Genomic DNA, 22,777 nt, shown 5'->3' with positions numbered 1-22,777 from the left:
TATTAAAAACACAAATTCCGGGTGCCTGGGTGGCTCAGTTGGTTAAGCGACTGCCTTCGGCTCAGGTCATGATCCTGGAGTCCCGGGATCGAGTCCCACGTCGGGCTCCCTGCTCAGCGGGGGGTCTGCTTCTCCCTCTGACCCTCTCCCCTCTCGTGCTCTCTGTCTCTCATTCTCTCTCTCAAATAAATAAATAAAAAATCTTTAAACAAACAAACAAACAAAAAAACACAAATTCCCCGGTGGTCATTGCAGATGCACTGGAGCAGAATTTCAGGCGTGGGGGCCTAGGATTCACCTCTCCACATGATTCTTACTGGGAAGTTTGGATAACATGGGCTAAATGGACTCCAGTCTCCTAACTCTGAGATTATGTGGAAAAAAAGTTGATGTGGAAACAAGACATTGTGGGCGGGCTCAGGTCACACTCCCACAGCCTTGGGAGTCCTGCTTCTTGGCCAGGCCTCGGAGCCCCTGGGCACACCAGCTTGAGTCCCCGACACTTTCTCCTTTGGGGCTGTAACTGGGTCAGCAGGGGCTCTGCCACACTCTCTGCCTCCCCCATACTAGACCCTGTCACCAGTCCTGGCTCTCGGCAGGGACTGACCCGGGGGCACAATTCTGTGTTTCTGAGAAACAACACAAGTTTGACCCAGCCCTCCTGACTCCCTGCAGTCTGTTTTGTTTACTTCTCCGATTTTGCTTGTTTTGCCCTGGTTCTGCCCACCAGTGACTTTTCATTAGGCATTCATTAGGCTTAACAAGATAACCCTTAATGAAAGACCTGTGCATTGTGAATAAAAGCTACTTTATTAACACAAAGCACTATCATAATTAGAGGCTTAGGGAGATGCAGTTTGGCCTTTTGCAATAATAATTATAATTATGAGAATAATCTTGCTTTGTGTTTATTACAGTGCCTTCCCGCAAGCTTCTCTGTTCTCTGCTGCAGCTCAGATATCAGTGGCGGGGGAGGGCACTGGAGAGTCCTGCTTGAATCCAGCTGCTGTCCAGATGCTGCTATTGTCCCCTGTTGTTAGTACCCCTGAGTCCCCCTTGGGGTTTTTGGGCTTGCATGCAGCATCCACTCGCATGAAATGTTCCCATGCTAGAGCCTTCCTCACTGAGGACTTGCTGAGCAAGGGCAGGGCTCTAGGAAATTGTAGGACGTGGCAGGTCTCAAAGGGGGTGTCCCGGAGCAATGCAAGTCCTCTGGGCCTTTGCTTGTGGCTTGGCCCACATCTGCGCTGCCTTCCCTCTCCTCTGACTCTAGTAATCTCTCATCCATCAGCATCTAGCCTGAATCGAGGGTGACCAACTCTCCGGAATTGCCTAGGACTGAGGAGCGGTCCCCCAGGACGCAGGACTTTCAGTGCCAAAATTGGGAACGTTCCGAGCAAACCAGGACAAGCTGGTCACCCTGCTGGAATCTTTGCATTCAGATTCTTTGTCCTTCGTCATCTTGCCAAAATGCCCTTGGACAATTTACCTATCAACACGGGCCTCACTTTCCACCTGTGAGGGTAACTCGTGGTGGTTATGGGAATTTAATGAGTTAATATATAAAAAGTGCCTATTACCGTGCCTGGCACATAGTGAATACTCAGCAACGTTAGCTATGTTTGTTTTGTTGAGTTGAGTGAGACCTTTGAGATCCCCTGGCCTCTATGTGGTTCATGCATCCTCTGGGTGGTGACTGCTTGGTCATACCCCCCTGATGTGGTCCTCACTTCCTCACAGGGGAGCCTTTTCCTTTATGGCGGGTGAACTATTCCCTGTACCGTCAGCTGTTCCATAAAGAATGGGACCCTCTTCTTGATGACATCCCATGACTTCTTGAGGATGACTCACCTGTCTCCAGTCTGGGTCTTCTCTTCCCTGGGCAGGGTACCCCCTCCGTTAGTGAGACCTGGCCCCAGCCATATCCTAGCTGTGTCCTCTGTAAGGAGTGCTACGTGCTCCCGTAAGCGCCAGGGCCCAGCATGGAACTTGGCTCAGCTTAGGAGGCTTTTCTCTACTGCAGACAGGTGTAGCGGGTATAGATGATACCCGTGCTTTGAATTAGATCTGAGAAGAATTTCCTGAGAACAAAAGGGGACTGGCCTCTGTCCCCAGAATCACGTGCCCTGAACTAGAAAAACCTACAGGACTTTTTGGCCAAGGCCCTGTTTCCCTTTGAGATGCTCTGCATAGACTCCCCTTTCTCTGGCTCGGCCCAGGGACAGGTACCTAAGTACTTCTTAAGGGGGCAGGATCGTAGAATGGTTAGGACCCGTGGCTTCCTGAACAGCTTAACCATCTCAATCTTACTCCCCTTCTTTTAGCTGTATGACCTTGGGCACGTCACTCCATTGCAGTTTCCTCATTCATACAGAGAGGATAGTTCTGACAACCTAGCACATGTGAAATAGTAAGTAGTACTATTTATGGCTATTATTATCGCCGTCCCCCAAGGAACGAGCATGAGATAGATCACTCCTTGTGCACAGGTGGGGAGAAGACTGAGCAGGTTTGAGACCTGTTCCCGCATGTCTGAGTACCTGGATCTCCATATTCTTGTCCCGGGGACTGTGGAGAACTGTTCCTGAGATCATGGACCTGTCCTCTCAACAGGAATTGGAGTCCCCGTGCAGCGTTAGTGGCTAGTGATGTGGCCGGGACGGGGCGCATTTGCATCATGTCCCAGCAGAGCCCTTTGCCATCGGTGGGGTGCTGTACCCCTCCGACATGCACGCCAGCCTCTGGGAGGCGATTCTGGGGTCAAAGAGTGGGTAGAACAGATGGCATCCCTAAGAACAAAAAAAAATCCTAGGGAAGTCACTAGGCACAGTGGGGAAAGGTGCCTGGCACACAGTAGGGCTATTATGGAGAATAAACAAGAGCAGCACGCGTGAATACATTCCAGACCCTCAGCACCCTCGGATGGGGGTGTCCGTATGCTTCTGTGACTTAGGTCCGTTGGCCAAATGAGGCTGCAGAGGCCTGCGTTGCTTGAATTGGAGACTGGAAAAGGGGAGAGTGTATGGTTGGGATGGTGCGTGGGTGGCCCAGGTGGCAGGAAGGAGGTTGCAGGCTGGGTGTTTCTGGGCTGATGTACTCAGGGAAGACAGCTGTTCTGAGGACGCTTGGAAATAACCTGAATGGCCTTATGGCTTTACGTCTCTTCTGCCAACATCGTGAGCACTTTCTCTTGCTTTGTGGGGAGTGGGGTGCGCTGCACAATTAATTCTTGGTGCCTGAGTCCTGAAGCTTTTGCTCCACTTCAATACAGAGAGTTTCTTTCTTTTGTGGGTCTTTCTCATTTCTCTTATTGATGAGGAGCTGGCTGCCCTCGGTTTATACTTGAATTTACCAGGTTATTTTTTCCAATCAAAGCTGTTTTTATGATAAATTAACTTTTCTATTTTAAAAGTGAAGTATCACTATATATGCTTGAGAAATATTTTTATTTAAATATGTAGTGGTACTTTGCCTATTTTATATAAAATAAACATCGGGACTGTAAGTAGTAATAAATTGCTCCAATCCTTTGTAATAACTATTTGACACTGTGATTATTTTCCTCTTTCCCAGGCATATGTACTTTTTTACCTAGTTTTACGTGTATTACAGGGTGCATATAATTTTTTTTATTCTGCTTTAAAAAATGCTGTAACTTGAATTATTAAACAAGAAAAACAATGGACAGACTTAGGTCGATAATACTATTTAAGAAGGTCTACCAACACTGGAGAGGGTGGGGAGAAATACCAGAACTCCAAATAGAAAAACGGCAAGAGATGTGAACAGGAGTTTGCCACAAGAGAAATAAAAATGGTTAATTATCCATGAATGATAATCCATCTCATTATTGAAAGACTTGCTGATTAAAAGCAAGGGATGCCATTTCCCCTGATCATATTAGCAAAGATTTTCTTTTTTTAATGATCCTCTTACCTATTGGACAGAATGTATGTTAATTGGCTTAAGTACTCTGGAAAGCAGTTTGGCAATACATCAGGAGCCATGTGTGTATTTGTTTACTAATGATATTTTTCTGCTTGTGAACATCTTATGTTCTTTTCTCATCTCTCTCTGGTGGTCTTAATTTTTTTGACTGAATTATATTGAGAATTTTAAATAATAAAGATAACTTTTTAATCAGATTTTTGAGTTAATTAATTAATTTAAGGGAGAGAGCATGAGTGGGAGGGGCAGAGGGAGAGGAAGAGAGAATCTCAAGAAGACTCCATGCTGAGCACAGAGCCCGACGTGGGGCTCCATCTCATGATCCTGAAATCACGACCTGAGCCAAAACCAGGAATCAGTTGCTTGACCAGCTGAGCCACCCACGTGCCCCAAATAGAACTTTATTTTTAAGTGTATTTATTTATTTATTTAAGTAATCTCTACACCCAACGTGGGCTCGACCTCACGACCCGGAGATCAAGAGTAGCATGCTCCACTGACTGAGCCAGCCAGGCGCTCCTGAAGATAACTCTTTATCCTATTTGTAGATCCTTTTCACAATCTGTTGGCTTATTTTTTTAAACATCCAGGTCTATTGATCTGTTCTTTGTGATTCTGTTATTGCTCCTAGGTTTCGAAAGTCATCTTCACTTAAGAAGTTGTATAAATATTAAAGTCTGTTTACTTCTGATTTTGTTTGATTTCAAAAATATTTCAAGGGTAATTCTGTCTAGAATTTACTTTGATTATTATTATTATTTTTTTTAATTAGAGAGGGAAGAGGGGAGGTCAGATGGAGAAGGAGAGAGAGAATCTTAAGCAGGCTCCATGACGGGGGGCTTGATCTCACAACCCTGAGATCATGACCTGAACTGAAATCAAGAATCTGATGCATAACCAGACTACCCAGGCGTCCTAAGTTTACTTTGATTCTTAGGTTAATTAAGAGTCTCTTTTGTTTTCCCAGAATTGTTAATTGGCTATTCTGATATCAGTTATTAACCTTTCCCCTCCCCAATTTATTTGTGAGGCCTCCTTTCGTGTTTATAAAATTATGACATGTTATTTATAGACCACATTTTCCAGACTATTTTCTTTCTATAATCTATTTTTCCTATTGCCCTCTGTTTTAATTATTGTAATCTTAAAACATTGGTTATCCCCCTACCTTCTCCTCTTCTAGGGAGCCTTGCTTGCTTACTTCCCTAGCTGAAATTTAAAGCCATTTCAAAAAATGGTTTTGGGTTTTAAAGTTAAAAAAAAAAAAAGAACAAAGAACTTTCTGGATTTTCAGGAGGAATTACATTAAACAATCTATAAACTGATTTCTGAAACAGATCACTATCATTTCAATCTTTTGATTTGTGATTAACGAGCATATTCTGTATCTTCACATACAAATCTATTTTTTTTAGCATTTCTTAATTTTTTAAAATTTATTTAAATTCAATTTAGTTGACATGTAGTGTATTATTAGTTTCAGGGGTAAAATTTAGTGATTCATCAGTTGCATATAACACCCAGTGCTCATTCCATCACATGCTGTCACTAATGCCCATCACCCATTTAGCCCATCTCCTGCACCCACCTCCCCTCCCGCAACGCTCAGTTTGTTTCCTATAGTTGAGTCTCTTATGGTTTGCCTCCCTCTCTGTTTTCATCTTATTTTATTTTTCCCTCCCTTCCCCTATGTTCATCTGTTTTGTTTCTTAAATTCTGCATATGAGTGAAATCATATGGTATTTGTCTTTCTCTAACTGACTTATTTCACTTAGCATAATACCCTCTAGTTCCAAAGACATCTTTGTGAACTTTTTTCTCCTTTTCTTAATATTGGTCAGATACATTTTCCATTCTGCTTATCTCTATATATTTTATATGATTATTGCCGTTTGAAGTAGGATCTTTAAAAATTATATTTTATTGCTGACATATGGGAATATTACTGAATTTTGCATATGTATTTTGATTAGCCACTTCGCTGAGACCTTTTTAATTTGCATAGTTTGTCAGATGATTACTTTAGATTTTTGAGGCTCTGCAGCCATTTCATATGCACATGATAATCATTCTATCTGTTTCCAGTGTTTATATTTTCTATTTCTTTGACCAGAACTTCCAAGATCATATTCAGAGATACTGGTGATGGAGGGCATCCTTATTTTGCTCTTTGCTTTCAAGGGAAAGCTTCTGACGTTTTCCTTGATGTTGCTTCTAGCTTGAGTGAGATCTGTCGCTTTTACCCAAAGGGGCTGTTATGATTTACAACCACAACAAAGATTCCTTTCTAGCCCTAGCCCATTGCGCATCTGGCACAAAGTACTAGGAGAATGATTGTTTGGAAATGTTTGCTCTTTCTAGAATCCCCAGCCTGCTCCAAACTTTGAGCCTACAGAGCTGGTCCATTTCCAGCCCTTGATCTCCCTCTACTGAGAAAGCCCCACTTCTGGGGATTCGTTCCTCCCTGGCAGGACCTTGAACCCTCTTCTGCCAGCCCTACTGGCTGATGTAAGAGCCAGCGCCTGACATTGGACAGTGATAGGGCTAGAGTCACTCAAGCAGACTCCCCACTGAGCTCAGAGCCCCACTCAGGGCTCCACCTCAAGACCCGAGACCATGACCATTTTTGGGACCTGAGCCGAAATCAAGAGCCAGATGCTTAACCAACTGAGCCACCCAGGTGCCCCAAGACACTTCTTAATAGGATGCCCTATAGAAGACCTCTGTGGATTCTCAGTTTTCTGGACTTCTGCCCTTGCCCCATCTGTCCTCTTTCTCAGACCAGCTCCATGAGATCGCCAGTACCCCTACTTTGCCCTCCGAGTGTTCTGGAGCACTGCCGACCCTGTGCTCTGGAGGTCTTCCCAGTCCAGGGGGAAAACAGACACAAAACAAGGGTAACCCAGTACAGGATGACGAGGTTCTCATTCATACTCTATGAGACTCCGAGATTGGAGCAACCAACTGCCTAGAGCAGTCAGAGAAGGCTTTTAGAGGAGGTGACATTTGAGCTGGTCTTAGAGCAAGGGTAGAAATTCTATGAGGCAGATGAGAGAGAAGGGCTTCAATTATGATTATTTCGACAGACTTTGCATTACTGTTGCTGTTCAGAATGGGATCTGTAAAAACTATATATCATTACTGGCATGTAGGAATATTAATTGAATGTTGCATAATTATTTTGGAGTGATCTCTAAAGGCTTAGGGGCCCAGGGGAGTCTGGCCTCTTTGGGGAAAAAGACAGGTTTGCAGAGAGATGGGACAGTGCTGTCTGAGTTGGTTAGTGCTCCTGGGGTTCAGGGGTTGGAGGAGGGTGACCCCCAATAATGGGGATGATCCAGGAAGATTTCCAAAGAGATGGGTTGGGAGCTGGCCTTGAAGCATGGAGAGGATTTGGGTAGAGTGGGAAGGGGAGGGTAAAGTGGAAGAGGCGGAGAGAAACAGCATCCCCATCCCCGCTGTGCACCTGCCAGGCACATTTAATACTTTTCATATTTAATTTTCCTGACAGCTCTGCTCGGTAGATGGTAGTAGTACCCCTGTTCTGCAGATGAGGAAACTGAGGCTCAGGGACTTTAAGTGACTTAGCGTAGCTGGAGAGCCTAGTTTCTGAGCTTCCATGCCTTCATTGCGGCCGTGCTGTCCTATTGCTTTCTCCAGATAGAACTCACATACCATACAATTCACCCACTTCAAGTGGACAGTTCAGCAGTTTTAATATATTCCCAGAGTCATGCAACTATCATCACCATCCAGTTTTAGAGCCCCCACCCCTGAGCTGCCCAGCCCTAGGCAACCACTACCCTGCCTTCCATGTCTAGACATGCGCCTGCTCTGGACATTTCATGTCAATGGCCTCATAAAATACATTTGGGACTGGCTTCTGCCACTGAGCATCCTGTTTTCAAGGTTTATACACACTGTAGCATGTATTGGTACTTTGCTTCTTTTTATGGCCAACAATATTCTTTTTTTTTTTTTAAGATTTTTATTTATCTGTCAGAGAGAGAGAGAGAAAGAGAGCACAAGCAGGGGGAGCGGCAGGTAGAGGGAGAAGCAGGCTCCCCGCTGAGCAGGAGCCGGATTCGGGACTCGATCCCAGGACCCTGGGATCATAACCTGAACCGAAGGCAGACACTTAACCGACTGAGCCACCCAGGGGCCCCAAACAATATTCTTTTTGATGGATAATACCACATTTTGCTTATCCACTCGGTCTGCGGATGGACGGGTGGGTAGTTTGCACGTTGTAGTGTTGTGAGTAACGCGGCAGTGAAGGCCCCCGTGTGGTGTGTTTTCAGTTCTCTCCGATGTACCCCTACGAGTGGAATTGCCGGGTCATGGGGTAATGCCAGGCTTACCCTTTGGGGAAACGGCCAGACTGTGCCCCACGGCGGCCTCCCGGCTGCCTCTGACGCAGGCTTGCCTTCGGAGTGACAGGGCTGGGAAGAAGGGCAGACCACGAAGTCTGTGTGAACAGCCTGTTTTTCAAGGCGACTGTTACAGAGTAGTGTTGAGATGGCGGCCTCACCGTGGAGTCTTCGGTGACTGCAGAGGGCGGACTCAGCAGGGGCTCAAGGACACTGCCGTGAGTGCCCGTTGTCCTGAGCGGGCACAGCCACCCCTGCTGTACTTGAGCTCCCAAAGCCACGGGTTCAGGGTGCGAGAGAGGGACGGGTGTGACCCATGGTGATGAGGGCTCTCGGAAGAGGGAGGGCGGGCTTTCGAGCCTGGCACAGGGGAGACAGGTGAGAGAGAAAGGAGGTGGGGAGCAGAGGCAGGGTCGGGGGCTATGCGGTGTGGGGCGAGTCCCCAAGGAGCTGGGGCTAACTCTGCTCTGTCTCTGTTCTCTGGCTGCAGATCTGGCTGAGTGCAAGCTGGTTTCCTTCCCCATTGGCATCTACAAGGTCCTGCGGAATGTCACCGACCAGATCCACCTCATCACGCTGGCTAACAATGAGCTCAAGTCCCTCACCAGCAAGTTTATGACCACGTTCTGTCAGCTCCAAGGTAGGCCCCGCTCAGCCCAGCTGGGAGGGCATGGCCAGCCCTCGGCCTTCAGGCGCCAGCCCTGTGTGGACAGTGTCCACTGGGGCCAGGGTCGGGTCAGCTAGACTTGGGAAATCATTCCCGAGGGAGGCTCTAAGGCTGGACCTGTGTCCTTTCTACGGCCTGGAGGTCTCTACTTGTTGCTCCTCCCTCTAGCTCGTTGTGAATCAGATCGACTGATGGTCAAGGGTATGGGTTCAGGGGTGATTGTCTTGTTCAGAACAGACCGGAGGACTTTGTGGGGTCCTGAGGCCCACAAGGAGTTATTTCTCAGTAGGCTTGAACAAGCCCCCTTCCTACCCCACCACCCTGGCCCAGGTTTCCCACGCTGCTTGCTTGGGTCAGGAGTGACAGGCACTGGGGAGGTTGGAGTTTGCTGTCCTGAGCACACACAGCAAGTGGACAAAGGTGCTTGGCTGGGCGACGGGCAGGTGACAGGCAGGTGACAGGCAGGTGGGCACTGTGGATTCTCTTGAAATGGCTTCTCCAGCTGGGCTAGCTAGATGCAGTGGCCACCACAGTGCCCGTCCCCTCTCCATAGAGCAGCCCCTCTACCCTTCCAAGAGAGTCCCCTGCCGCTCAGTGAGCCATGGGTGGGAGAATTGGGGAGGGCACAGGGGGAATAGGAGAGGCGAGTCGTGCCTTCTGGAATTCTATCTGCTAGGGGCATGAAACAGGTCTCAGGGCCTGTTTAGAGAAATGAGTAAGTCAAATGCTGATGCAGTAGGAGGGACGTGCACAGACATAGCTCACACGGTCGATTTTTGGCATCCTAGGGGAGGTGAGGGCATCGGGCAGAGCCCCGAGTGGAGAGGGAGGCGTGAATTGGCAAACGCAGCCCAGGGACAAGCAAGCTACAGGCAGACCTGGAAAGGCCACCGGCTAGCTGCAAGCGCGTGGGCCAAGGAGGAAGGATTGGTCTGCAGAGTCATTTCTGAGTGACGCTCACAGGGCTTGCTGCATTGGTGCCTAAACCACGGGGGGGTGAGGGGTCCTAGGGCAGCCCTTGGCTCCCCGGGGCACCGTGGGCACTTTCAACCAGGCTAATTTTCCCATCCGTCCTTTTCTCGTGGCTGCTTCTCTGCACAGATGAGATGGGCCCTCACAGCCAGCAGGGCCCATGGACCACAGCGCTCAGCCCTGGCGGAAATTAGAATCATCTGGGGCACTTTTCTACAAACATAGTTGCCTTAGCTCCACCCCAAGACCAGTAGAGTCAGAATGTCTGAGTATGGGCCTGGTGATTGTCTTTTAAAACCTATTCCAGGCATGCTGAAGTGCTGAGGTTGAGGCCATGGCTCGGGTTATAGACGCGAATACCTAAGAGACTAGCATGTGAGCGAAGAGCATCTGGGCGTGAGACTGGTGGGGACTGTGGCAAACTAAAACGTGCCCTGCTCAGCTTCAGCCAGATACGCCACAGGAGTGTTCTGTTTTATTCAGTAGAAGCTAGGAGAGGGGTTTAATGGGGATTGTATCAATTTTTATATAATCTGGAAGCCGATGAAACTCTTGCATGGTCGATTTAGCCCATGAGCCATCAGCTGGAAGAATCTCCCGTAATCTATCAGAGCTGTCTCTGCCATGGCCTTTCGTGGATGGAAAAGGAAGGTCAGGGAGAGGAGGCTTGTCAAACATCTCAGAGCCACACACCCACGTCCACCACGCGGGCCAGGGCTGCCTTTCCAGGCCACCTGCGGTAGCCCATGGGTCCCCTCGACATGTTTGCTTCCCAGACGAGAGTAGAAAGATCGAAAATGCATGGTGGGTGCTGCAGGAAGGGCAGTCAGGTAGCACGAGCATTCATTTGTGCTCTCCTTCATTCAGCTTTCCCTTGAGCACCTGCCGTATTCCAGACGTCTATCTGGAGGCGGAGGAACAGAGACTGGTAGACCAGGTCCGTCCCTCAAGCAGCCCAGGGTCTCTGAACGGACTTGTCCACAGCACCAAGTCCTGTGATGCTGGTGTGGAGGGCATGCTGAGGCCGCTGGGAAGGAAACTTCATGTTCCCTGCGAGTGGCGTGGGCAGCGGGTGGGTATGGAAAGCAAGGGCTTTCAAAGGACTTGACATTTGGCAGTGCCTTGGTGGATGGATAAGTAGGCCCTCTCCAGGGGGCACGGTGACACATGCCAGAGAAATGCATGTGGAGCCCTGCACATTTGTGCCTTCGCTACGGAAATGTGTTTATCATAATACCCTTCCCGTCAGAGGTCCATTGAAGGATGCAGTTGGCCCTCCCTCCCTGTGGCTGGCGGCTCCTGACTCCCCCACGGCGCCCCGGATCACAAAAGGAAAGCTGTGCTGTATGCAGTAATTGGACCTCACAGAGGTGGTGACAGCAGGAGCTGGTGGTGGGCTGGGGACCGGGGCTGGGAGGGGCTGGGGCTGAGAGCCGCACCTGGCTCCTGGAGCCATGGCTCTGGGCCCCAGCCTGGATTTGTGGTTTCTCTTTCAAGTTGAAAAACCCTCTCCTTTTATGTGTGAAAGGGAAGCTTGAATAAGGCTTTGCTGGCTTGCCAGCTTCCTCTGCTTGGCTCTTGATGGAGGAGGAGGACTGCCTTGCTGCTGGGGGGAACGCCGTGTCTGCCTCCTCCCCACCTGCCACATTGTCTCCGGTGGGCGCCCTGGGGACTGGCTTCTGCTGGGCTCATGGCCCCCTCGGAGTTGGGTCATCTTTAAATGATTCCATGCCTTGGATGCCCTTCACCCGGGTTCTAGAAGAAGAAAGCAAAACACGAGAAAGCCCATGGCACCAGTGGAATCCGTGCGAAGGGCAGGCACGCCCTGTGGAGTGCGTCTCATTGTCTGACTCCGGCTCTTCTGTCCCCTCTTCTCCCGGCTGCCTGTCTCCCCACTTCCTCCCGATACGAGTCAGTCAGCTCTTCTCATGACCGTGTCCGGGGCCTGCACACCTGTGGAGATCCACAAAAGCCACCCAGCTGAGAAGCAGAGGCTGTTTATTCAGAACCGGCTCTAGTTGGTGGGGGGTAGCCGGCAGCTGTCACCGGGGTCTGGCAGAGACTCAAAGGCAGGCAGAGGAGTGGGATAAAAGGGAAGGCTGTGCCCCGCTGGCGGGGAGGGGGGAGCTGGAGGCGGGCCAGCTCGCAGCAGGCATCCTGTGTAATTGGTTAGGGTGCCTTTTGGCTTTCTCCAGTCGACCCGAAGCTGTCCGTTGGTAATCAAGTCCTGGCCATTTGGGGCCGATTGTTACGGGAGTCATATTTGGCTAACTGGACCGTCCATAGAGACTGCCGTCTGAGTCCCTGCGAGTATGAGCGAGAGCAGACTGGCCTCCTGGGCCAGTTCCCACAGCGGATGGGTTGGCTCCCTGGGCAAGGGGGCTGCAGGGTGTGGGTCCGAGTGCTGTTTTTATATGTGGCCTGGCCATTGTCTGCGTGCCTGTTCAGTTGCTCACAGCCTGCCTTTCAGCTCAGTATAGCAGTTCCTCGGGAGCACCTGTTGTGCTGTGGGCACGGACAGGTAAGTAATAACCCGAGGGTCCGAATTTGTGGGGCACTTAGCCCTCGAAGCTTCTCGCGGAGGGTTTGACATGTGTCATCTCGGTTAACCCCTTGGCACCAGCCATTTGGGGTGGTTGGGACAGCAAAGACCTAGATGCGGGCCTTGAGGAGTCCCCAGTCTCTCGGGGGGAGGTGGGTGTGAAAGCAGACAGCCACCTTAACACCCGAGGGGGACACAGCAGACATTTACAGGAAGTCTGGTGGGCAGGCCGAGGCAGAAGTCAAGTCTGCTTCGAGTGCGTGTATTAGTTTGCTAGGACTGCCCAGTCGGAGTACTGTGGCCCAGGGGGCTTCACCAACAGACATTTATTGCCCACAGCCCTGGAGAAGGGAGTCAGGAGGTTTGGTTTCTTCGGAGGCTTCTCTCCTCGGCCTGCAGGTGGCCACTTTCTCGCTGTGTCTTCGTGTGGCCTTCCTGTGCACAAGTGTTCCTGGGGTCTCTCTGCATGTCCTCGCCTCCCCTTCTTCTCGGGATGCCAATCAGATGGGATTAGGGCCACTCTAATTTGAACACAAGCCTCATTTGAACATGAGCACATCTTTAAAGACCTCGCCTCCAAACACAGCCACACTGTGAGGCACGGGGGGCTAGGACTTCAACATAGGAATTGCGGGGGGGACACCATTCAGCCCAAAACACTGGGGAATCAGGAACCTGCAGAGGAAATGGCTTGGAGGGGGCACTGGAAAGAAAGAAAGGGGGAGTTCCCACGGCATCGTTTGGGAAGATGGGAGGTGTGTTTGGGAAATGGACTAAAACAGTACAAGACTGAACATTACGGAGCAGGGGGATATGGTGTGGCGTCAGCGACTGGCCTGAACGAGTGAGCGATCCTCAGAGAGCCTGTCAAGAGGGAGCCGGGGCAGGTGACCTGAAGGCAGTGGGAGATGGTGTGTGGGTGTCTCCCTCCACTTCCTGCGTTGCCCTGGCCCATTGGCTTACTTTTCTCTAGCTGATGGCACTGAGTGGATAAAGGGGGAGAAGAGAGGGCGTCCAGAACAGTGCTGGAAAGCAGGGCAGACACTGAAGCCTTGCAGTGGTCAGTTGGATGCTGACGTCTCGGTTTTAGTCTGGGATGGGGCAGATCTACTCTGTTGGACACACATCTTCTGTTCCCTCTGCATAGCCCACCACTGGAACAGCGGGGTCCGGGAGGCTCTGTCTCACCTGAGTCATTCACAGTTGCCCACGATCAAGAACTCCTACCTGATCCCAAGGTAGTGATAAGATTGTGGCCTTTTGCATCAGTTTTTGCCTTTGGTCTCAAGGATGTCTGTCCCCTGGGGTTACCTGGCCGAGCTCAAGGGGGCAAAGGCCAAGAAACCAAACCTCCTGACTCCCTTCTCCAGGGCTGTGGGCAATAAATGTCTGTTGTTGAAGTCCCCTGGGCCGCAGTACTCTGTTTGTAACCCCTGTGCGCATGCTTATGGGCAGTGGGTCAGCCCTCCTTAGTAGAGAATTAAAGGAATCCCAAGTACCATGGGCTTTAGCATCCTTAGGATAGAATCCTAGAGATAGGATCATCAAGGCCAGCATTTTAAGGCTGTCCATCTATCCTATGAGGTCATCAAGCCCTGATGTCACCCTGAGCCTGGGACTCACCAGGGTGAGGAGCAGCCTGCCTTGTGGTTAGGCTGAACCAGGACCCACAAGATGAGAGCTGGGCTGTTCGCGATGTTCAAAGCATAGACACCCAGTTCTGGGGTGTGCTGTCTTCTGTTTCCCTCTGATCCTACTCTCTCTCACTCTCTGGCTGTGGTTGGAAGCAGCCAATGGGGACCTCCCCCACAGGAGATCAGGGGAAGAGAGAGAAGAAGCTCAGTGAATATATTCCCCTGGCCACCTCCCTGTGAGGTCCTCCTCATTCCGATGTCACTTCCCTCGAGGCAGCCTCCACACGACTCTCTCATCCCAGGGTTGCTGTGGGTGGTGACAGCTCCCTGCTCTGAACCCAGGGTTCCTGCGTGATCCCTTGAGGTTCCCCTACAGCTCCCTATACCTTTGTAAACAGCTCCTTGCAAATGAAGCCTCCGTGATTATCCTAATTTGAGGGTGCCATCTGTTCCTGGTTGAGGCCCTGACTGATGCTCTTTGTCACTTATTAGCTCTGTAAGCATGGGTAGGTTGTTGAATGGCTCTGTGCCTCAGTTTCCCTCTTGGTATTGTGGAATAATAACAGTAAAGGCTCTACCTCAGAGCGCTCCTGTGAAGATTGACTGAGTTCATCCATGCACAGCCCTGGGGGTCGCTGCAGCCCCAGCACCATCCAACACAGGACCTGGCCCATAGTGGTAGGTGTTCAAAACTACGCACTGAGCGGGTGAATGAGCGACTTCCCACCACCTGGTTGGCGGAATAATGACCCCCCAGCGGTGTCCACGTCCTAGTTCATGCAGCCTGTGACTATGTTACCTTACGTGGCAAAAGAGGCTTTGCGGATGTTAATCAGCTGAGGACCTGGACGTGGAGAGAGATCCTGGGTTAAGTGGGAGGGGTGCAGATGTCCACGAGGAGGCAGGAGGGCCCTGAGAAGGAGATGTGATGGTAGAAGCAGAGATTGGAGCAGTACGGCCGCAGGCGTCTAGAAGCCAGGAAGGTCAAGGCACGGATTCTCCCCTGGAACCTCCAGACCATACATAGCTCCGCACCGTCTTTTAGTCCTCTGAGACCGATCGTGGTCTTCTGAGCTCCAGAACTGTAAGATGAGAAGTGTGTGTTGTTTTATGTCATCTGGTTTGTAGTCATTTATTACAGCAGAGTGGCAGGGGGCTCCTGCCTCGGTATCCCCACTTTGCTTGCTTTTCCTGTTCTCCCACTCAACCTCACTGTGGAGCCAGGACTGTGCCACAAAGGGGAAGCCTTCTCCAGAGAAACACCATGCTCTGCTCTCTGCTACCGTCTTTCCCTCGGCACCCCCAACGTTTGAGCCCTCCTGTGGCACACAAGCTAAACGCAGGTGGAGCTCAGACCCCCAGCAGGAGGTTGAACTGTCCCCGTGGAGCAGAACCACAGACCTGCTTTTCCTCTCCAGGGCAGCCCAGAGCTGGGGTGCCGGGGGGATGTGGCCGGCTGTCCTTAGAACGTCTAGGCAAGCGTGCCTCGCTCCAGGAGGATCCTTGGCAGCAGAAGAGCTGTTTCTTTGCTCTCTTACTGCGTGTCAAAGCACCCTAAGGTTAAGTGATTTCAAACAACAGTGTGCTAGTCCCTCAAGCTCTGGGGGTCAGCTGGTCTCTGCTGGGCGGTTCTGGTTGATGTCGTGCAGACTGAGGTTACCTGTCTGGGGAGGGAGGTCCCTCAGCCGCCAGGGCCTCGCTCCCTGTGGGCTTGGATCTGCTTGGACTCCCTCACGGCACAGTGGCTGGACTCCCAGAGGAAGGAAGTGGGTAGTGCCCAGCTGGATGTCCCGGAACACCGCTTCTGCTGCGTTCCATGGGCCAGAGTGGTCGCGGGGCCAGCCCAAGGTCAAGAGGTGGGAACTAGGCTCCGCCTCTTGATGGGAGTTGCTGCAAAGTCTAGTCCAAAAGGCCTGAAGGACTGGAGCTAATGCTGGGCCATCTGTGGATGGCTTTCGGAGTTTCTTAGCCGGGCCTCTGATGGATGGCACCTTCTGTCATTCCTTATTCACTCAGCTGTCTGTGGCCACTCTTTGCCAGCCACTGTGCTAGGAACTGGGAGGAACTGGTTTACCACTGGGTCTGAAAACCTGGCCCTGGCATTTCCCAGCTGTGTGACCTCGGGCAAATGATTGAACCACTCTGAGCGTTCACTTTCTCATCCTAAAATGGACATAATAATAATACTCCGCAGGAAGTATATAAATCTCATATGCTGTTATTTAGTAAACTTCATTTATAAATCCTTATAAACCAAACTTTGTCCTTTTTTCTGGAAAGTGACAGGAATAAATCAGTTTGTCCCTTTGGAGGGGACTCAGAGGCAGCCCGGAGAAGTGTTCCTGCCACACAAGCAGGAGAACATGTCCATCCTGCATGTCGCCAGCCCCTGGAAACCAGCAGACGCAGGACTCATGTGCACACCTGGGACCCTGGGATGTTGTTTGCAACTTGGCGTAGGCTCGGATGCCTCAGTCCTGCAGGGCCCAAGGGAAACATCCTCGCCCCCCGTGTGACATGGGGCTTCGCGGTTCCCCTTCTTTCCCCTGTTCCAAGCTCTCCTTTGCTCCTGGCTCTGAGATTTAGAAGTGTCCATCCCCCCTCTGCCCTTTGTACCCACTTCCCATACATTTCTCTAGTTGTTATAAGATTCTAAGCCTTCATTTGAGGTTCCTGTTATATGTTTTGAATGGGCAACGGATGCACACAGTACAGTATCCCAAGGATTAGAGAGGGAAATAGGGGTGAATAAGTCTCCCTCTCACTCCCGTCCCCAGATATCCATTTCCTCCACCCACAGGCAACTACTTACCAGTTCTAGAGATCATCTGTTGCCAGTATGAGCATGAATGTATTTAATGTTGGTCACATTTACAGTGTATTATAGCCACAGGGAGACACTGGGAGAAGCTCTGTGCAAGTACGAGATCATTTAAATCTTTACAACCCTGCCAGGTCGGTAGTGTTATCAGCACTTTGATTCAGAGGAGGAACCTGAGGCAGGGAGAGGACCAGTAACTTGCCCAAGGCCTCACAGCAAGGAAGAAGGGGTCGGGACTGCGGGTCCATGGCCAGAGCCCCTTTGTGGAGCTCCTCTGTAGAGTGTGTCCACCGTTTTGCAACTTGTCTTTTTCACTTAGCTTTTATTTTAGCAAGTGGCCCATGTTGGTACGAGAGTCGCCTTATTCTTTTTTTTTTTTTAAGAGGAATTTTTTTTTTTTTAAAGATTTTATTTATTTATTCATGAGAGACAGAGAGAGAGAGAGAGAAGCAGAGGGAGAAGCAGGCTCCCAAGGAGCAGGGAGCCCGATGCAGGACTCGATCCCAGGACCCTGGGATCATGACCTGAGCCGAAGGCAGACGCTCAACCATCTGAGCCACCCAGGCGCCCGAGAGTCACCTTATTCTTTTCACGAGGCAGATGGTTAGCACTTGGCTTTAGTGAGTTCCAGACCCGGTTAGAAGAGTTTTCTTTCCCCTTCCTTGTGTCCGTCCATGCAGATGTGGCTTTTGGAAACTTGACTCTTATCTCTTGGCCCCTCTGTCCGCCGTGGACAGCAGCTGTCCGTGTGCCAAGCATGGGCCAATGGAAGGACAGCTGCTGCCTCACCCCTGGGGGGCCCTTGCAGGCAGCAGCATGATTGCTCATTGACGCAGGGTCACGGCCAAGGTGCTGATTGGTCCTCAGTGGGCAGATATTTTTGGAGCTAGCACATTCCCTCGATGCCTCCCTACCTAATTACAGCAGGCCGCCTCATTTGCCCTTTCATGGAATCAGCAGGCTTCCTCTCTCCCCTGGGGTCAACCCAAGGCCTCTGAGTCAGACCTGGCGGTTGTCCAAGATGAGGATGATGCGGAAGTCATAAGAAGAACTTGGGGGAAGGAGAGGTCCATTAAGCAGACACCGGGAACCACACTTCAGCAGGGATGATAAATAAGGGAATGTCATGACGGGCTGTACTCAGGCCATGGACAATCTTGGGAGACGGATGGAATTAGGGTCTCCTCCCAGAGCCCCCGTCCATCCTGGGAGCCCAGGTTGCTGGACTCTGAACACTGGCGGAAGGGAGAGCAGAAAGGAACACGTGGAGACCCTGCTACGCAGGCCCCTGGGACCAGAGGACCTCAGCCCTCTGTGTCCATGAGAGCCTGGCCAGGCCACAGCATTGTTGCGAAGCCACCGCGTAGAAGTGTGTCGTGGCCCCCGGGGTGAGAAGCAGGGCCAGCTGTGGCTGCAGCTGTGGGTTTCTGGGAGCCTAACACACCAGCCCATCAGGTGGCTGGGCTCTCGCCACAATTCTCTTCTTCCTCTGGTGTGGACACATCAGAGAAAACCTTAGGCATCCAGGGTAGGGCGACATAACATCCCAGACTTAGACAGGGCTAGGACTTCGACAGGTGTGGTGGATTCCATCCCAAGAAACCTGTGTTCTTTGCCCTCCCCTTGTGACAAGGGCCTGGGAGCTGTTGCTCCATGGTTTGGTTCCCGTTCAAAACTTACCAAGTCCATTGTGAACCACGTGGCGTTCATAAACTCAACGTAAATTCCCTAGGCCCAGCTGGGTGTGGTACACAACTGATGAATTACTGAACACTACATCTGAAACTAATGTGTTGGCTAATTGAATTTAAATTAAAAAAAAAAAAAAATACTTTCTCTAGGTCCAGATGATTTCACTGGAGAATTCTAGCAAATGTTTAAACAAGAATTAGCATCAATTTTACATAGTCTCTTCCAGAAAAGAGGAGAGAAGGGCATACTTTCCAACCCATGCTAGGGAGCCAGTCGTGCTTTGATTTCAAATTTAGGTAAAGATGTGGGGGGCGCCTGGGTGGCTCAGTCGGTTAAGCGACTGCCTTCGGCTCAGGTCATGATCCTGGAGTCCCAGGATCGAGTCCCGCATCGGTCTCCCTGCTCGGCGGGGAGCCTGCTTCTCCCTCTGACCCTCCCCCCTCTCATGTGCTCTCTCTCTCTCTCTCAAATAAATGAATAAATTAAAAAAAAATCTTTAAAAAAAAATTTAGGTAAAGATGGTACAAAAAGAAAATTATCGGCCAGTGTCTCTCATGAACTGAGACACAAAAATTTTCAGCAAAACATTAGTGATCAAATACAGCAAAGTATAAAAAGAATTAAATGCCATGACCAAGTGGGACTTAGTAGTTATTCCAGATGTGCAAGTGGGATTTATTAGTTTTTCCAGATGTGTCATTTGAAAAGCGTTTGAAAAATCAGTGTTTTCTATCATATCAAAGGCTGAAGAGAAAGCATCATATGATCCTATCTGTTGACAAAGATAAAGCATTTGACCAACTAGGAATACAGGGAAAGTGCCTTAAATTGCTAAAGAACATCTATAAAAATCCCATAGCTAACATCAGACTTGATGATGAAATATTTTCTCTGTAAATTTGAGAACAAGGCAAGGATGTCTGCCCTCATCCTGAAAGTTTTAACTACTGCAGCAAGACAAGAAAAAGAAAGAAAGGCATATATATTGGAAATGAAGAAATAAAACTGCCCCAATTTGGGGCGCCTGGGTGGCTCAGTCGGTTAAGTGTCAGCCTGCAGCTCAGGTCATGATCTCGGGGTCCTGGGGTCACGTCCCACATCGGGCTCCCTGCTCAGCGAGAAGCCTGCTTCTCCCTCTCCCTCTCCCCCTTTCCCCTTTAAAATCTTTTAAAAAAACCTGCCACTATTTACACACGATATGATTGTCTGCATAGAAAACTCCAAGGAATCTACAAAAAAAAACAACAAAAACCAAACGCTCCTACAACCCATCAACGAGTTCAGCAAGTTCCCAGGGATACAAAATCAACACACAACGTGCACACTTATTCTTGAAATGCTTCCTCTGGCTTCCTATCTCACGGAGAGTAAACTCGCTGTCTTCGCAAGGTCTCTGAGGCCCTGCCTAACCTGGTTCCGGCCCCACCTCCACCACGGCTCTTCTTTCTATCCCCTCTCTCGGCACACTGCCCCCTTCTCTGTTCCTTGGATGTGTCAAATCTTCCCTACTTTGGGGCCTTGTACCTGTGATTTCCTGATAGCTTTCCCCTGGGCTCTTTCCTTCTCACTCTTCACTCTGATCTTAAGTGCCTTCCTAGCCGTCTGAAATAATCTTATTTATTTGTCTTCCCCCACACACCCCAACCCCGTGTGTGTAAGCTTGTTGAGGGGAGACGCTGGTGTTCCCTGCGCCCTCCCCACAGTCACACAGCAGCAATCCCCATGACAGGCGCCCAGTGACTGGGGGTCGAGTGAGGGAATGTGGGCTGTTCTGGTGTCCCTGTATCTCAGTGACTTTCCTGTAAGTCACACATCCTGCCTGCACCCACCTTCTCTTTTATTTTCCCTTTCAATTCCTGCTTTAATGTTTGCTTTCAATTTTGTTTCCAGCAAAGGCTCCAGAATCCAAGAATTAAGTCTCATGGGTCTATACTTCCCTAACAGAAAGAATTCCATTGATTGAGTGCTTTTACTTTTCAAAGAGTATCCATTTCATGTTCAAGTGCCAGGCTGAGCGTCTAGGCGGTGCTTAACAAATCCTCTGTATCGGGCAGCATGTCTGCCACTCCCAGCCCTCTGTCAGGGTGTCCTCTCTGCCCTGCTGTATACGCCAGGCGAGACCTTCCCAGGGGGCTGGCCAGACGAAGGGGGCGCCCACGGACACAGGAGGAGGTGGGCTAGAACCAGGTCAGAAGCAGAGAATTGCTGAGTCTCTACTCTGAGAACAGGGACTGCAGGGTTAGGGAAGCAGTGCTGGAAAAAGAGTGGTACCCGAGTGACCCACTTCTCTTGGGGTTCAAAGCCCGGTTTGGGAGTTGGGGGAGGAAAGTCAAATATCTGGGGGAGAGGTTGAGGTTTGACCTTGGACACATAATTTTCTCTCTCTGCAAACTGGGGCTCATAGGTTATGAGAAAATGAACATGCTGATTGCAGGGAAACCCCGAGAACAAGCACCTGGAATATAGCAGTGCTCAAGAGCTGTTAGCTGTTAGATTTTATCAGCCCCAGACCCCGTGAGCTGAACTTTTGGTGTCCAGCACGAGAGCTCTTTCCTAGAAGCCCTCCCCCACTCCAGCCTAGCACCTCAACACTTAGCCAAGGCAACAGGGCCCGATTCACCCAAGGGGGCTGACACTGCCTCACCAGAGCACCTCTGGGCCCCCTTGGAAGCTCAGCAATGGAAAGCCTCCCCTTCCAACCCAGCTTCAATGCAGCCCCTTTGATGAGCTTAATGCCGTTAAGGACCGGACTGCCAAGGGTGCAAGATCTGCCTGCCCAGCCCAGCTGGATCTTCCTCCCTCAACTCCCTCACTCCCTCGTTGCCTCGTGCTTTTCAGAAAAGCTTCTGAGCTGTGAGAGAGGCTACCTTTTAGGCAGATCCAGCCTCTCCTCTTCACAGTTGAGCCTTTCCTCAGATCCTGCCGCTAAAGGAAGGCCAGACTTGAGAGAGCAGCCTTCCCTGGGGAGCAGGAGGCTGGGGCCAGGCTGATTGTGTTTCCACAAGTTTCTTAATCTTTAGTGCTGAGATCTCCAGAGGATGCACTAAGCAATGACTTGGAAAGCTGCCTAAGCTCTATTGAGTGAAAAAGGCCAATCTCAAACGAGTGTATAGTCTATCATTGCATTTTTTAAAAAGATTGATTGATTGATTTCGGGTGGGGGGAGGGCAGAGGGAGAGGAGAGGCAGACTCCCTGCTGACATGAGGCTCCATCTCCCAGGAGATCATGACCTGAGTCAGAGTCAAAACCAAGAGCTCCAGGTGCCCCTGCAATTTTGTGGGGTTTTTTGTTTTTTTAAAAAAAAACATGTATCCATCCATCCGTTAGTATATACATAAAAAAAAATATGGAAGAATGAATAGCAAACAACTCTGGTACTCTCTAGGGGTGAAAATACATGCGATTTTCATTTTCCTCTGCTCCGTGTTTTTGTGATGTCTGTATTTTTGCCATGAGCACACACGGCTTTTGTAAGCAGAAAATGCATCTGAAGTTCAACAAACCATATCAGTCAGGATGGGCCAGCTTCATATCAGGAACAAATAATCCCAGATCTCTGGCTGAAACAACAAAATGTTATAGTTACAGTTGGGATAGCATTTGGTTTCTGTGACAGGTATCAGCACCTCCCAGTGCTAGGCTACCTGCTGCCTTCAGTGACGACTGAGGGCTGGACCGTTACTTGTCTTGAGCATCCCGATGGCACAGACAGGGTCTATGTACAGATGCTCCCCGTGTTCCTTGAGATTCACAGATAAGGGAAGGGGGAAATGGAAGACTGCCCCCTTTCCTCACGGAAGGGGGAGGCATCCAGACACCAAGATGGGGAGAGGGCTGGGTAGAGCCGAGGGCGAGCAGAGTCCCAGGAAGGCTGAAGACACTTCCACTGGAAGCAGAAAGCTTGGTTTGGCACATGCTCAGGACGGAAGAGCAATGCGAGCCAGCTGCACTCTGCTGAGGAGCCATGCCGGGATCAGCCAGGGACCTCTCCAGAGCCAGGGAGCGGGAAAGCTTTTCATCTAACTGATGTCGTTTTAATAAATGCTCAGTGTGTCCTGCCAAGTCTCTTTCCTGCTGTTCAGTAGCTTTTCTCTACGTCTCTATCTCGCCCCCGCTATGACTCAAGGGCT

The 22,777-nt window shown here is 50.2% G+C and overlaps 1 protein-coding gene across 6 annotated transcripts in view; it reads left to right on the top strand.

The window, feature by feature from the left end:
* Positions 1-22,777, top strand: part of LOC118019056 (leucine-rich repeat-containing protein 20) — a 108,009-nt gene that overhangs the window by 54,037 nt on the left and 31,195 nt on the right. For all 6 annotated transcript variants that reach the window (XM_035017906.1, XM_035017897.1, XM_035017892.1 and 3 more), the window contains one exon: positions 8,809-8,958. In XM_035017906.1, coding sequence (XP_034873797.1) covers positions 8,809-8,958 — 150 coding nt within the window. The remainder of the gene's footprint in view (positions 1-8,808; positions 8,959-22,777) is intronic.

Source organism: Mirounga leonina, unplaced genomic scaffold, assembly GCF_011800145.1.
Source record: "Mirounga leonina isolate KUSES-001 unplaced genomic scaffold, KU_Mleo_1.0 Mir_107, whole genome shotgun sequence".
Lineage (NCBI taxonomy): Eukaryota > Metazoa > Chordata > Mammalia > Carnivora > Phocidae > Mirounga > Mirounga leonina.
This window is presented reverse-complemented; position numbering and strand designations above follow the sequence as displayed.